A 17,552-nucleotide genomic window follows, 5' to 3' on the forward strand; every position below is an offset into this window, starting at 1 on the left:
TACGTTTTTGCGTCGTAACTCCTTTATTATTATTTATATATACATATATACATACATACATATCCTTTTTTACTTTTACTTGTTTCAGTCATTTGACTGTGGCCATGCTCGAGCACTGCCTTTAGTCGAATCAAAACGACCCCAAGACTTATTCTTTGTAAGCCTAGTACTTATTCCGTGTGTGTGCGTGTGCGTATGTGTGTGTGTGTCATATGTATGTCGAATACATTTTACAGTATGATGCAATTCTGAAGCATGAAGCTTCTTTGCCTAAAGTGACAATTCTTAGGTTCAAATAGCAGTATAAGTGGTCTTGCATTTTTAATCACTCATCACCTCAAGTAGTTTCAAGAGTTACAGATGATGAACAGAAGAATTTGTTTGCGTAGAAAATTATCAATGAAGACAACAAAATAATTTACAAATAATTTAGATATTTGCCATTTTGACAAGCAATCCACAATTTTTAAATTAATAATAAAGTCTACATAGAATGTCTCAAGCAGAAAATAATTTCAAAGGACACGTTTAAAACAGAAAATATAGTACTTAATATTAGAGAATATGTAACAAGGTTTATTTAATAATACTGGACTGCTAAACCTAACTTCCATATATTTTGATCAATAGTTTTGATTCATTCTCTGAGTCTTTGGATGCCCTGTTAATACGTATAAATATATCCATAAGCTGAATTTAAACTCAAAACTTTTATTTCTAACACTAGGTTTTAAGAGTATAAAACATCCATACTAAATGTGAATTTCTGAGCATATAGCCAAACAACTTCTGGGCTTATTATGCAAGGTAGACAACACCTACAAAAAGGACAGGAGTACAGAGGATTCAGCCCTCTGGAGTTCTACCTCAATAAATGTCAAATATTTGGAATTAGAGTAATGCCATAAGTGTTTCGATGCTATTTTGGTCCACCAGCCAGCAGCACAAATTCTGACCGTCCAATAACACCTCTGGAACTTACAACTAACAACATGTCAATGAAGTGAAGTGGAAGTTGAGAGAGCAAACAAGCTGGACATTAGTCATAGACATATATTTAATCTATTCTGATATTGGCACTCTTTTAATTCTTATAGTAAAGCAGTTGTCATGTTGGCTTGAGTTAAGAGTAGCAATTTTGTTTGTGATCATATCTTTCAAATGAAATCCATGGAACACATAGTGTAAACTGGATATGAAAGAAAAATGTAGCTAAACAAGATCAGAAACAAGGAGAAACAAGATACGGAAAAAAATTCAACAGCCAAAATAGTAAAAACTTGTGGCCTTCAGTAAAAAGCAAGAAATGATCCAACAAAAGTTTGACTTGAAATGATGAAATGAAGCTTTAAACAGGTCAAACCGTAAAAATCAGCAGTACTAAGACTCAGTGGAGTTAGAACTTCACTCAATCTTCCAAATTTTTGTACAATAAACTTTATTTATGCAAATAAAGAACAACTGATGCCATCTCAGGTCTTCTTTTTTTTAAAGTTCTTCAATTTTTAGGCTGAAGAATCAACAACATCTGCAAGAGGCAGACTAAAAAGTCAGTCACCATGTGCTGCTTTTTTGGCTAATGATACAATTGTCTTCTGGTAATTATAAATTCCCAAAGACAATTTATGGATATTTAAACAGTAAATCTAGTATATGAGATTATTCATATGTGCACCATAGTATACTTTCTATTTAGAACTATGGATAGTTACGAAAAAGAAATTTTAATGTGTTAGTTTAAGATAATGAAGTCAGATTCAAACATAAATAGAGCAAACTTTCCTCTGATGATAACATTTTTTAAAGAATAATTACAAAAAAAAAAGTTGATTATAATAAAGAGACCATGTTGTGAAGTATAAATACATTTCAAGCAACACTTTAAAATTTTTTATTTTCTCACAGTTCATGTAAGAAAATAGAAGAATTTTTTAAAATTTATGATATCAAAAGAAAATAAATCAACCCAGTCTCTCTGTTAAATTTTCTTTTTTTTTTTTTTTTTACATAACTTCTTTTGACAAAGTACAAAGGTGACTGAATCAAGTAAATGCATTACTGATAATGGTTTTACTGACTCAAAACAAAATCAACTTGGGCAGAATTTGAACTCAGAACAAAGATAAAAACTAAATACTTTAAAGCTTTAAATCTAGAACACCACTATTGCTACTAATCCACAATTTGAAAAGTTTATTACTTACTCTTTTCGTAATACATCATCATGAATTTTTTCACAATTTCCTGGAAAAGTAACAAGGATTCAATTAATAGTTTTCATTATTCCATTTTACAAAATTGTAGTCTGTGTGTACATTGGGATGGCTGTGTTTAACAAGTTTTCTTTGAAATTACATGAGTTCAGGTTCAGCCCCACTACATAGCTCTCTTTAGGCAAGTGAATTCTACAAGTCTTGGAGTAACCAATACCATGAAGATGAAATTTGGGAGATGGAGGCTGTGCAGAAACCCAGTGTGTGTGCATGTATGTATGTTGGTATTTGTCCAAATATCTTAGCACTGACAGCATTGAAGCTGTAGTCACATTGTTTATATTTGCCACTAATAAAAAGTTCAGCAGCTTGGCTGTCCAACATGCAAAGACAAGAGATAAAGTACTGTACTTGGAAAACAAGTCAGGAAGAGCATCAGACAGGATACTGCTTCACAAAGCCTCATCTAGCCCATGCCAGCACGAAAGTGCAGCATCAGTGTGCATGTACAATGAAGTGCACATATATTGGGCATCAGATGTAGTGTGCAAGAGAGAAGACAGTGCTAGTATGGCCATGTGATGCATAAAGCTGGGGATAGCTGCATAAAGTACCAGTCGCTAAGGGTGGATGGGACCTGTGCAAGAGGAAGACAGGGGAAGATGTGGAATGAAGTAGTGAAGAATGACATCTGACTGTTGAGCCTCATAGAAGAGATAACAAAGGACTGAACATAAGCATCAGACATGGCATGCAAGAGAGATGACTGCACTGGTATGGTCATGTGTTACGTATGGATGAGGACGGCTGTGTGAAGAAGTGTCACACCCTAACAGTGGAGGGAACCTGTAGAAGAGGTAGACCCAGAAAGACCTGGGATGTGGTGGTGAAACACAACCTTTAAATGTTAGGCCTCACAAAGGCAATGACAAGTGACCAAGACCTTTGGAGATATGCTGCACTTGAGAAGACATGGCAAGCCAAGTGAGATTATAGCTGTGGCCTATGCCAGTGTTGCATAACCGGCCCATTTAAGAGTACTCTTCAATTGTTGGGCAATATGCTGTGTTTGAGAAGACCTGTTGAGTCAAGTGAAATCACTGTCGTGGACAATGCCAGTGCTGGAAGCACATAAAAAACACCATTTGAGCATGGTCGATGCCAGTGGCATGGAACAAGGACCCACTACTCGCGGAATGGTTGGCATTAGAAAGGGCATCCAGCTGTAGAATCCTTGCCGGATCAGTCTCCTGGCTTGCCAGTCCTTAGTCAAACCATCCAACCCATGCCAGCATGGAAAGCAGACCTTAAACGATGATGATGATAATGATGATATATAAACTATGTAGAACCTCCAAATAATCAACATGATAAAAATATCAGAATAGGCTATCATCCAAACCAGGGGGGAAATTGGACACAAATCACAGAGTAAAATAATGAAGTTATACTTAGAAGAAAAAATTTCAATTTTCTATACACCTATTTCTCATTTTAAATAACAAAAATAAAAAGTCCAGAGGAATTTAGCTACTATTAACCCTTTAGCATTCTGATTACTGCTAAATGTAATGCTCCTTTATTCACATTGCTTTAAATCAATCATGCAATATTTCATAGCTTCAATATTTTAATGTGATTGTTTATTTTTAGAATGACATTGCAGGGTATGTATGAGGTAGGATCTGGCTGATGTGAACATAAAACAAGTAGAATATTTGGGTTGCACTTGACTGGTTTAAATGCTAAAGGGTTAAACATTTCACTGGACAAAGATATTACTGATTACAACCTTAAAACATAGATTGCATTGTGGTGTGTTCTTAAGGAAGGTCATTCCATTCAGAAAACCAGTGTCAATCATACTTTATCAAACAATTGTTGGGAACTATAAAAAATATCTGGCAAATCTTTTGACAGGGGCATTTGAAGGAATAAATTTGTAATCAATTCACTATGAATGAAAAGAGAAAAATTAAAATATAATCATATTCTCTTAGTCTTTCTCTGAAAAATTCATTATAAAGGAAATCAGATTTTGGGGTAAGTTATAATGATGAATTCATTAAAATATTTTCAGCCAAAAATGCAAGAATTTATAACTGATGTAAATAGACTTATTATATAACTAGCTATGAACATAGACAATAAAGTTATTATATGAAGCAAAATACTCACCAAGATCTGCTCTTGTATTAACAAATAACTCATGAGGACAAAACCCACACAAAAAGTATTTGCAAACCTGTTTCAAAACATTAAAAATATCACAAAACAAATAAAATCTTTTCTATTCTGAATGTTCATGGGGCAACTAATATGCTAACATTTGTTATAAAATAATATTGTTGGATATTTACTCAGAACATGTGTTAAAAAAACAAAAAAACTAAAGCTTTATGACTGAAAATAATATAGCAACCAGTTGACAATAACACCAGTAACAACTGTCTTCACATGTTTTGTAGTGAGCTTGTTTCCTGTAAACAAGTGCACTATAAAACATGTAAAATCTTATTTTAATAGAAAAGTTAATTTCATCTTGATAAAATTTGAAAATAATAACCAAATGGCAGTACATATTTAATGCTGTTTTTAAAAATCTTAATTTCACTGTCATCAACAACTATACTGCATACAACCAAGTGAGTATCTGAAGGGTTTGATATTTTCATAATACCTTAGAGGTATTCAGCCATTATCAGAAGCAGCATACTGTCAGTCATTTCTCGTGGTGCACTGAAGCACTTGTTCCACTTGTAAAAATACTGCTCTAGTATGTCACTGTATCCACATCGATCAGATACTGAAGTCAGTTCTTTTTAAAACACCAGGAGCAGAAAACTACAAATCCTGTTTTTACAACACACACACACCTTCAATGTTAATCACTTATTGACCATAATAGTCTTTTGTATGTGTGTGTTGGCTACAAGGAAGTTATTACTAGATTTAATTGTTGTTTAGATCCAAATCAGTCCTTTTGGAATAGACCACTAGTAAAACAACTGTGATCCACAGATTTATTGCATCAGATATACCATAACTAGCTGAATGACTGCAAATTAACATGAAGTGCTTTGTTACTGAGTTTGTTACCAATCAAATTCAGTGATCTTGCTAAATTCAATGATGTAGAAAAAAAAGTTAAAACTGGATTTTCAATAGGAAGGCTGATCACCCATTGATACATATCTTTGATCATAAATCAAACAAAATAAAACTCTCATACTCATTCCTAATGAAACTTTCCAATCTGGTACTTTTAATGGGAACTACAAATCTAAAATGAACAAAATGATATAACTACCAAGCACCCTGTTCAGGTTAGAAAATACTTAAATTTCAAACACCTGCTGACCTAATACACAATCTTATTTAAGTGCATTGCTCCTATGTTTTAATTGATTTTCCAGGACTAGTTTATGTTTAATAAAAAATAACTTATTTTCCTAAGTTTTAACATAATCTCCTTTGAAATAGTCACCTTGCACAGAAATACACCAGTCCCAGCATTCCTGCCAATTTTGGAATCCAGCCTGGAAATCATTTTCCATAAGGAAGTCAAGCACCTTCTGTGATCCATTCTGGATCTTGACAACGGTGTTAAAATGGCAATCCTTGAGCTGCATTTTCATCTTAAGAGAAAAGATGGAAGTCTGCAGGTGCTAAACAGGACTTGTATGGAAGTGATACTATGTTATTTTTGGCAGAAAACTCATGAGTAGGAGAGCTCAGTGAAAGGGTGTATTATCATCCTGAAGAATCCAATCCTTTGCATTCAACAGATCCAGTTGCTTTTGCTAAATGTCCTCCCACAAACGCTTCAAAACATTGCAGGTCTGGCCCTGTAGGATAAATTCTCAAAGTATAACACCACTTTTCTGGGGGATGACGCTCATGACAGGTCGTCCAGATTGCTCATCATCTTCCACTCTTGAAGTGCCTGTGCCACTCAAAACATTGTGTACAACTCATTGCCTCATCGCTGTAAACTTGCCAAAGTATGCTCAATGTTTCTGTAGCAGACTTCCCAAGTTTAACACAAAATTTCATGTGGGCTCTTTCTTCCTGTCCATGACAACAGCAAATATGTGATCACAAAAACACAAATTTCACAACTTGCGAAGTAAACACAGCAATGTCACTCAACATACTGCTTCATGAAGGTCATTGCACGTGCAACCGTGTGCTGCCATCTGTTGGTGCGCTACAGAACTAGTCCAGGAACTTGTTTCACTCACTGGAATGCAGCTATGCAGGGACACCATATTGGAGGGTTGATGATCAAACCTTTATTTTACTACACGACCTTTTCTGCTCAAACCCTAAATTAGGGAGATGTAAACAAACTAACACTAGTTGTTAAACAGTGAAAGAGAAACACAAATGCATACATATACATAACAGGCTTCTGCACAGATTTCTTCTACCAAATTTACTCACAAAATACTGGTTAACCTGGGGTTTTAATGAAATACCCAAGGTGCTGAGATTAATCCCGAAACCAACATAATTGCAAAGCAAACATCTTAATCTCTCATCCATGCAGTTAATGTAGATTTAACATCAGTTTAAATGTCCGTTTTCTATGCTTACATAGGTCAGACAGAATTTGTTGAAATAGATTTTTTTTACAACCAAATGTATTTTTGTCACCAACCCTCATCTGTTTCTAAGCAAGGTAATATTTTTCAAGGCCGGGCAGGTTTTCTTGGAGGATTGGAGGCATTCAGATGAGGTCTACGGTTTGAGGATAATTTACTCTCCCTCCCACTATTTTTGGATGTCCTGCAAAATGGACATGAGCCTCAATACCAAAAAGTAAATGTAAAACATCCGCTGAGTTAACAAAGATTTAAAGTTTTAGATTTTACTTCAGTAGATTTAGATGACAAAATTTTAGTTAAAGCTATGAAAAACAAAATTATTTTGGATGAGAAAAATGTTTTAAACTTTCTAGAGTATTTGCTACTCTTTTAAACTGATCGCTCATAAACTTCGGTTAAGCACATTTGTGAGCTCTTGCCTACATATCCATACAGAGAATACGGATTTTAAACGTAACAAAAATATCACTTTTGTCATTACTTATGTATTTAAAAATCCGCTAAATATTTTTTTTCGGTACTGTCATGATATTAGCTGTCAGAAGCGAAAGTAGAAAAATCTAAACAAGGAATGTTACTGCTGGTTTGAGTTGAAATCTGTTTCTTTGGCTACTGACTGGCCGGAGCTATCTATCTATCTTTCTTTCTATTTATCTATCTATCTATCTATCTGTCTGTCTATCTCTCGTCCACCTTCGTTTGTTTCCGTAGAATTTATCAAATTAGAAAAAAAAACTTTTTGGCTACTTCCATCATGCCAGCTCCACACGAGGGGCATATTTTTGGGGTAAATATATTTTTGCATTCTTCATTATTATTTTTAAAAACAAATCACATACACCAATCAGCACCACCACCACGACGCGTAATCCAAAGTTGGAATTAATCACCGCGATATTGCCATCGCCACCGCTACAACAGAAAATAGTATTAATTGGCTTAAGAGACATGGACTTTTAAATACCCCAAAAATATGACCCTCGTGTGGAGCTAGCATGATGGAAGTAGCCAAAAAGTTTTTTTTTCTAATTTGATAAATTCTACGGAAACAAACGAAGGTGGACGAGAGATAGAGAGATAGACAGACAGACAGACGGATAAATAGATAGCTCCAGCCAGTCAGTAGCCAAAGAAACAGATTTCAACTCAAACCAGCAGTAACATTCCTTGTTTAGATTTTTCTACTTTCGCTTCTGACAGCTAATACCATGACAGTGCCTTTTTATCTACTCTAGGCACAAGGCCCGAAATTTTGGGGGAAAGAGTCAGTCGATTAGATCGACCTCAGTACGCAACTGGTACTTAATTTATCGACCCCGAACGGATGAAAGACAAAATCGACCTCGACGGAATCTGAACTAAAAACGTAAAGACACGAAATACCGCTAAGCATTTCGCCCGGCGTGCTAACGATTCTGCTAGCTCGTCGCCTTCAAATTGTAGAATATTGTTTTACGAGTGGAATATCGAAAGAATTTAAATAATATTAACTTAAAACAATATCAGAAAAAAAGCTATAACAAAGTTGCTGGAAATTTTATGTAAGGAAATAGGGACTGCACGTTTCTTTTTAAGAAAATGGCTTGTTTACACGGGTTAAGTCTCAGATACTTGAATACTGTTGACAATCAAACACAAGAGGAAGATAAAATCAATCCTCGTAAGATATGAACACAGATCATAAAGGGACGTAACTAAACACTGCTACGCATTTGGACCAGCACTTTCTACTACTGTGATAATTTCTAACTTTAGCATGAATAATAATAATAATAAATAATAATAATAACAATAAACTTAGAGCATCAAAAATAAAAGCACATAACAATGAAAAGATTTACGCTAACAAAGAGAAAGTTTCTATGAAAAGAAATTAATGAAACATAAAGCGCTGATAGTATTTGAAAAATATAACGAAAACAAAGAAAATGTAAAAGATTACATTAGAACGATATGACTGGAGCGCACTGAACAATTTTGAATGTTAAATACAATTAAACGATACTTTAAAATAAGATTATGTTACACGAAAAACATTTTCTTTTCTTCAAAAAGATTCGACATGAATTGAGCTAAGTAGACGTTGGACAATGTGCTTAACATCACAAGTTAGTAGACAACTAGCAGATACAACTAGTTTTAACTCGATAGCTTCTCGTTTTCCAAAAACCTTATACATAAATAGCAGCAAAATGTAATGTTTATACATTAGAAGCAAAACATGCATTTTTACTCTTAAATAGCTTGTAACCGAAAGATCGAGAATCGAAATGCATTCATAATTTGAACGTTTTCATACAAGTTCTATCCGCGTATATATTGTATAGATTTTTCTTTTTCAAAAATCTGAGGGAATTTAAAAGTCGCTATCATGACAAATAAGGTAAGATCCGGAATCCCCTTGTATCATGACAAATGCGTCTTTCTAAAATCCCCATAGTATAAATGTAAAAATCGATTGCAAAATAGAAATATAATATAAAACAAAAACCAATATAAAGAAAAACAGATTATTGCATATATATAAAAGATTTACAACGTCTACATTAACATCTGTTTTTTGTTTCTCTTTCTTTTACATAATTTCCAGACGATTTATGGTTATATACGCCATAATACATCGTTTCATAATTTCAACGACCATTGCACTAATCAAGTTTTGCAGTTACAAAATTAAGAACATTTACTGGTATAATTTGCAATAAAAACAGATTTTGAAATACATACTTCTGGATCATCCCATTTCAATTCACTTCTCTTTTCAGTGGGCTGCAAATTTCGGTCCCTTCCCATTAATTCATCCAACAGAGCCGCCGCTGCATGGGCCGCCATTTTGGAAACAAATTAGGACAAGATGACGATGTTTTCTCCGATATTAGAATTTCTTTTTTATATTTCATCAGCAATAAAAAAAGTATCACATAATTACAATCGAATTTCCAAAATATGCCAAATACTTAAGTTACGATAAAATGACGTACATTTATTTTGAAAATGCGTAAATAACACGGCGATCGGGAACTTCCGTTACAAATCGGGCACGAGACAACACGCATGTCTCTTATTTGGATCGTGACGTCACGAAAGATCCACACGCGGTGTCCGTGCAGAGTTCAGCAAATTTTAGAGGAGACTTTTTAACAGAAAAAACACTTATGGCCTCTGAAGATAATGATAACAGTGCCCCAGACTCCTGGGAACAAAGTCTGAATGATTCTCCTGAAAACGAATCGAGTTTGGATGAATTAAATTCTACTTTATCTTACTTAAATGTTAATGCTGCAGAATTCGTTCCTGGTCAAAATGTACATGCTCCTGAATTCGTACCTTCGTTCATGAAAGATCCTGAAAGTCTACAAGGTAATTAATGTACAAACCAAATAAATGATAATAGTTTACATTATTGATTGTAAATATCCCAACATAGCTTGTCTACTTATACATATTTTTCCTGCTAAACGCTGCCTAAAAATACTGTTCTTCTGAAGATTTACTAGCATTACTATTCCCAGTAGCTTCAGTGAAATCGACATGCTGACCACATTTAATTGACGTGGCCATAAATTCGGGGGCCTATTTTAGTATTCTTCTAATAGGAATATGAAACACCCACTTTATGTTCAACTAGTATATTCTTGTAATCTGTTTTGGGCACATTATAAAGATAACTAAAGCATTTATGCATTCAGATACTTCTTAGCTAATACATTTAAATTTTATTTTTAAAGGCATCTGAACGATTTTCTTTTGTCGTTTCTTTTTTAATGTCAAACTACTATTATTTTTAGTTAAGAAAAAGTAAGTCCACACACCCATTTGTTCACCGGTAATAAACGTCAGTTTAGTATATTGATTCGTGAATAAATTTGTGGCTTTCCCTTTTTTAATATATATATATATATATCACATACATTGATGTCTAGATAAACGAAGACCTTATGAATAGTATTCCAATAAACATTTTAGACTGGCATAAGTATTTTAATACCTGGTTTGGGATTAAAAGTCATTTTTACCCCCAAAAGCATATTAGCCACCCCGTCCTTAGAACCTTTCATGATTGAAATTCTTCAATTTCAGGTACATGTGTTGAAATGTAAGAATTATACACGATATATTTTTTCCTCAGATACTGTGAAATAGTTTCTGAATAACGCTAAGTAAAATACATAATGCGTTACAGAAAATAGCTCTTGGACTAGTTGACTCTAGGTAATTTTAACACGATTTAATGCAACTATTGTTTTATATTCGCCAAAGTATGGTGACCTAGCTCGATCATGAAAGACCACCTGACAATTCCTGAAGTGCTTTTGTTACCCAAGCATTTTTTTTTTTATAAACCCAAATGTAATTTAAAGAATTAATCGTCGACAATTTAAACAGAATAATTCCGAAGGGGCAATTTTCAGATGTCTGAACTTGGGTTGTATAGATGTTAAAATTGTAACGTCATCTCGTTTTATATATATACGTGTAACTAAGAATAGTATGTTCAATTTGAAACCGTGGGTTTATTTTGTATTCCATAAGGTAGCCATTTGTATCCATATATTTCGATTTTCGTCTCTTTCCTTCTTAGTAATAAATGACCATTTTAAGAATTAAAACTGCAATCGCCACATTATTTTATTTAAAAAATATTATAAGTAAAGTAAATCACTTGAATTTATAGCTGTAGCAGAATGTTGTGTATTTTTAGTGTGATAAATTTAAATTGCTCCCATATTTAATATTGAAAAGTAATTCTTTATGCAGTCTGCAGTTTTTAATTATGTTGTTTGCATATATTAAATGTTTCCTTTTCCATGGTTTCCGCTGTCTCAACAAGTAATTGTTTAACTTAAAAGTCAAAAAATATAATCTCATGAAGAAGCTACCATCTGGTCTCGTGTTATATTAGCCTTGCCGAAATATTCCCATCGTGCTTGTGGCAGCCTTTTTTATTCTCTCTCAGAATTAAATTGATATATCAAGTTTTTGTATAGATTGTCGATTTTCATTTCTACAGCATAAATCGCTTCAATATTTAAAACTCATCTTTTATTGTTGAACGTTACAATGCAGTTTTTTTTTTCCCTCTGATGAATGCATGTGTTATCAAGAAGAAAAAACATCTGGTGATAAATTCACCAATAAATTCAATATTAAATCGGATTTTAATATATTATTTCGACATGGCCTATCGACTCGCATTAGATTTTTTTAAATATTCCCTTAGTTGGGCCGCCAAAAAAGATAACCGTGGGATGGGGGGGGGGCTTTAACGCGGTCGCTCGACCTACTAGAAATAGCAGTCAAATTTCCTTCAAAACACACCCTGTCTTTTTAAAAGGGGAAACAGACGTGTATCTAACAGGATCTAATCCCAGATATATCCTAAACAAAGATGGGATGGTCGCAGCGTGAACGCTTCATGTCTGCTCAGTCAGGGCTAACCTCGGGTTAAACATCTGAATTTTCTGCACCATATATGAAACTACGGTTGCAAGAACCCAAAATTAGATGCTTTTCGCAATACATTTGTCTAATTATTAATGTTTCAGCTACTATCCTATAATGTCTTAATTGTTCTTTCTAAATTATATTACTGGGCAATGCCTACTACTGAGATTGCTGTTGTTGACTCAGTTTTTTTTACCAGTCAGCCATTTTCACCTGTAAAACGCCAATAAGCAAGTGTCCACTCGTGTTAAATTTCCTAGATGATAAATACCTCGGATATCTGCACATATCCAGTACCAATATATTCGGTATCCTTATCTGCTCAACCGTTTTGCTATCTTAAATGCGATACTACAATATCTATTGTTGATTTGATTTGATTTTTACATTTTATGAATATGTTCCTTGAACTTCAATTCCCATTTTTAAATGTTGAGCTTATAACCCTTTACACTCGTATCTTTAAAATATTCCGATTAACGTTGGACTTCTGACCTGTCTAATAAAGGAAGGGGATCTGAGTTTCAACCTGTTTCTTACTTGTCGCTCGCTTATTCTGAGATTGAAATATTTCAAGATGGTAATTCTTTGAGATGTCATCTGTTCGTTTAATTTCATGTGTAATATGACTCTCTTGTAAACACGTTCTTTTCTGTTATTTTCATTGATATAATAGTGAAGAATGTAACAGTTTACTTTTAGATTGATTAATAGTCAGCTTCATGAATACCCATTTTCGTAGACACGAAATAACATTCAAAGTAATGTTTATAACCCTAAGCTAGAACACGAAAGTTACAACTGGTCTAATCAGTCGAGTACTGGATTATCAATCTGTTTCTATTTCATCACCGCTACGTGTTCGTTGCCTATACATTGTCAGTATTCCAGCTTACTTGGCTTCAAATAGGTACCAGTTAGAATAGCAATAGATGCACACAATAAAATTGACTGGTATTTCGTTAGTTTACTGAACTACAATGTAACAAAGAAAGGAATGAACTGCTCTGTAAAGTTAAAGTGATCCTGAGTTACAATATAACGGCAAGGTCTTCAATTGTGTGTCCAAGCAAGGTTTTTAGTGGGTTATGTGTCCAGATTGTCTTTGTACCCCATACAATTCGACGCAGCAGGTATGAGTGTGCAGTAAGGTTCTCAGGCGAAGGTATTGCATAACTGAAACATACATGTTTGTAGTTTGCATTTAGTTATTCAGTCGACTATTTGCATGGAATAGGACTGCTTGATTAGATCTCATTTGGGGGTTAGATTCCAATAGATATAACATTATCATTGCTATAAATACTGTGTAGGTGGTAAGAAGTTTGTTTCCCAAACACGTGGCTTTTTGGTTCAATCCCAGTTGTGGTACCTTGAGCAAATGCCTTCTATATTCTGAGGCCAACCAAATCCTTATGAGTGGATATGGTAGACGAAAACTGAAGGAAATCTGTTGTATATGTGTGTGTGTGTGTCTGCCTGCCTCCGTTTTAACATAATAATTGTAAATGAATTTTATTGTCATGCAAGCAATGCCGTTTGTGTCCAATATTCTGTGGAAACCTGCTTGACCATGAAGTAATATTACTCTACATGGAGACGGGTAAGGGATGGTAATAAAAGTGCATCCAGTTGTAGAAAAGCTGCCTCAAATTCCATCTGACACATAGAAAAGAGGACATTGAAATGTTGGTAGTTTCTGCTGATATTGGAGATGAGGAAAATTACATATTGCAGAGCATATAAATTCACTCTGTATAGTAAAATAGTTCTAACCTTGATATTTGAAAACCAATTTGTAGTTGTAGTCCCTAAATTCAAGTCTAACAAACAGATCATCAGAATTTCAACTTAGTTTAGTTTTATTAAGCTTCGGTGTTGTGTATGCTTCTTTTTTTTTTTTTAATACTGTCTCCATGAACGGATAAATACTAACTTGCATTGCTGCGTTATAATCTCTCACCTAAGTATAAAGACAAAATTTTGGAGGAGTATAGTTGTTTACATCAACCTTAGTACTTTACTGTTAACCGATTGATTCTCAGAAGATGAAAGGCAAAGTTTACCTTTGCAGGTTTTGAACATGATATAAAGAGCTAGAACAAATATTGCAAAGCATTTCGTCTGATGCTCTGTTGATTCTCCAATCCATTCCCCTAACTTTACTGTGTGGTAAGGGTTTGTAGACATCTATATGCTTGACTATAGATATGCCACCAACTTTTTTTTCTTTTTTTTTTTTTCTAAATTCGATTTGTTTTAATTAATTCAATCATTACCTATGCCAAATTGTTTTAAATTTAATTTTAATAACTTTTGTCATTCATAGATGATGAAATGGATGACAGCAATGTTGGTAAGTTTTTTTTGTTTTGTTTCCTTCCCTGCATCCCATAAGATATTTCAGTGGTTTCAAAGACCAAACTTCTTAATTTCTTATCAAATTTTTCATTTTGGTAATTCAGTAAACAGGGTGAAATTGATGTAAAGTTTATTTTAGATAGTGAATTGCAACATCACATTAATGAATGACATGTTTAATATAAACAATGCTAAATATACTTCGTGTATCTTTATCCAATTATATGCATGTAAACACATAATTGGATTCTGAAGTAGTAATTATCTTTTTCCAGATTGCTCAGTTTTGAAGCATGAGTAAAAAGAAAACAACAGTTTGTCTATGTATAAAAAATTAACATCTATTTTAATATTGATTGATGGAAAATCTATTACTTTAGAGTTAGAATTCAAATCTTAATGCTTGTGAAACATGAACAATAAATACTTAGAATATAAAGAGTATAAAGTTTGGTTGAATTGCAAATTCTGCAAACCAGAAAATAGGCTGAATGCTAGTGAACTGTGTATAGGTACAATATAAATACAAATGACTGAGCTGAAGGTATGAATAAAATAGATAATGAATACCAAGAAGATTTGGGACGGGCTTTAACCAACACTTGTCAACTCTAACAACTTTTTATTCATCTTCATTCATTGACATGATTCGTCTTTGCACTAGCTGGTACTTTTGGTAAATGTATGAACGACTAACCTTTTCAGATACTGTCTCACTTAAACCACCTATATTACCAAATGCATGACTTGGAGAGTGGGGTAAGTAGGACAGGACCCATGCCCTCAAGGCCTCTGAGGCTGATAAGCAGAAGCTATTTTCTGGCTGGAGGCTTGGACTTGAATGCTTAGTGTAGAGAGCACTCTACTGATAATACCCAATAGTCAAATGGTAGGGTTTAGTGGGCAATGGATTAAATCTTGCTAAAAAATGTCTTGGGAAGTTGGAGGGTGAAATTCAAAATAATTTTGAATCCATGTCTTACCTATTTCACTTAGGGTTCTAACTTTCATTAATTTGTGAATTGCTTGCTTGTCTAAATTTTATATTCATATGGGTTATTTTAAGTTTGCGAATAAAAATTTTGTCTGTGGGATCCCAGGCTTGGTTTTACTTTCTATCATTTGTATTAGGAACAGACATTGATAAAACCATTTTGTATAACCATTTAATTTTAATTCTGGATTTAAGGTGAGAGGGTTGAAAACATTTAAAATTCTCATCATCATTAGCTTTAAGCATTTATTTTCAATACTGGCAGGGGTTAGATGGTTTGTCAAGATCTGACAAGTTGAGGAAGGTGAGGCATATGAATTCATTTTGTATAAAAAAAAAATATTTCTGATGTTACTATCCAAGAACAAGCTTGTAGTCATGGTCCCTAGATACAGGTCTAACAAACAAAAGATCATCAGGATTTCAGCATAATTGTGCTCCAATGTCTACTTTGGCATGGTTTTTGTGGCTGGATGATCTTCCTAGTGCTAGCCATTTTATAGAGTATACTGGGTCTTTGATCATGGCAGCACTAATGAAGTTGCCAGTTTGGCTGAGCTAAGTTAGTTTTCTGTTTCCTTCCTCGTATTAGTAAAGTTGGCTTGTCTATTGTTAATTTAGCTCAAAATGAGTAATTGCTTCTGCTATCATTTCTAGAACAAAAATTGTAATGCATATGCCACTTTATAGTATTTAACTTGATTTGGAATTTATCAAATGTTTTTACTTTAGATTATCTAAAAATGTTGCTTAATTTCTCTCATTTTGTATAATTTTTTATTAAATATCTTTTAAGCTGATGACTGGGCTGACAATGTTGAAGATGAAGAGGAAGAAGAAAAGTCAAACAATGCTGTTGAAACAATGGAAGTTGAAAATGTTTCCATTAAACCAAAACGGAAAAACAAAGATATAGCAGCACCAAGTGTCAAGAAAGAACATGTAAATGTTATTTTTATAGGTCATGTAGGTAAGTATTATAAAAAGTTGTATTTATATTGTATAATTGATCAAATTTAAGTATATTGCAATATTTTCTAAAGTAATAATTTGAGAACCTCTCACTCTTGCTACACATATATAGTCTGTGTGTAGATGCAGGCATGACTGCATGGATACGGAGTTCTTTTTGTTAACAAGAGTTCTGTTGCACTAAATGGCACCTTGGGTGTCTTCTACTTCAAATTCAAGTTGGCAGGGGCCTTGTAACTGAAATTATTAGATGGAAACTGGACAGAACCTTGTCGTGTGTGTGAGAGGATTTTTACATTCCATGTCTTTGAATGAAAAGTGTTGATCAAAAAGTGACATTTGTCATTCCTTATTAACATATTGTCCTCTATACTTTCAAAGACAAATGGTGTATAAAAAAAAAAATACATCGCTTGGGTATAAAATAGGTAATGGGTAGGATCAGAAAGGATATCTAGCTTGTAAAGCAGCATCTGGGTCATATTCAGCCAATTCATGCTAGCATAGAATTGTGGTCATAAAATTAACATTGTGTGTGTGTTCTTTCTTTTCTTACTGGGGTAACCAAGTATCTCCTCTATAGTAAGACATCTATCACTATCCCTCTGTTTATATTTCAACCTCTCAACCAGCATGAAGCCACCTCCCTCAGTAGTACTACTCCCTCTCCCAACCGAGGGGTCTTTGTCTTGCAAGTTACTTGGTGGCTGTGCTGGTGCCATGTAAAAAAAAAAACAACACTCAATCCACTCTGTAAAGTGGTTGGCATTAGGAAGGGCATCCAGCTGTAGAAACATTTTCAGAGCAGACAGTAGAGACTGGTGTGGTTCTCTGGCTTGCCAATTTCTATGAAACCATCCAACTATTGCCAGCATGAAAAGTGAATGTTAACTGATGGTGTGTATATACATATATATATATATATATATATACACACACACACACACACACACACAC

At 34.0% G+C, this 17,552-nt stretch overlaps 2 protein-coding genes across 4 annotated transcripts in view; one reads left to right on the top strand and one right to left on the bottom strand.

The window, feature by feature from the left end:
• Positions 1-9,814, bottom strand: part of LOC106874954 (luc7-like protein 3) — a 31,241-nt gene extending 21,427 nt beyond the window's left edge. For all 3 annotated transcript variants that reach the window (XR_008264216.1, XM_052968233.1, XM_052968232.1), the window contains exons 1-3: positions 9,551-9,814; positions 4,392-4,458; positions 2,205-2,244 (exon numbers count right to left, since the gene is read on the bottom strand). Coding sequence is in view for 2 of the 3 variants with exons in the window: in XM_052968233.1 (XP_052824193.1) it covers positions 2,205-2,244; positions 4,392-4,458; positions 9,551-9,655 (212 nt within the window). In the remaining variant the exon portion in view is untranslated. The remainder of the gene's footprint in view (positions 1-2,204; positions 2,245-4,391; positions 4,459-9,550) is intronic.
• Positions 9,815-9,863: 49 nt separating this feature from the next.
• LOC106870164 (eukaryotic peptide chain release factor GTP-binding subunit ERF3A) overlaps positions 9,864-17,552 on the top strand; it is a 25,718-nt gene continuing 18,029 nt past the window's right edge. The window contains exons 1-3 of the mRNA XM_014916163.2: positions 9,864-10,183; positions 14,598-14,624; positions 16,420-16,593. Of these exons, the coding sequence (XP_014771649.1) occupies positions 9,979-10,183; positions 14,598-14,624; positions 16,420-16,593 (406 nt within the window). The 5' untranslated portion in view covers positions 9,864-9,978. The remainder of the gene's footprint in view (positions 10,184-14,597; positions 14,625-16,419; positions 16,594-17,552) is intronic.

The sequence above is a fragment of the Octopus bimaculoides genome, chromosome 5 (genome assembly GCF_001194135.2).
Source record: "Octopus bimaculoides isolate UCB-OBI-ISO-001 chromosome 5, ASM119413v2, whole genome shotgun sequence".
Lineage (NCBI taxonomy): Eukaryota > Metazoa > Mollusca > Cephalopoda > Octopoda > Octopodidae > Octopus > Octopus bimaculoides.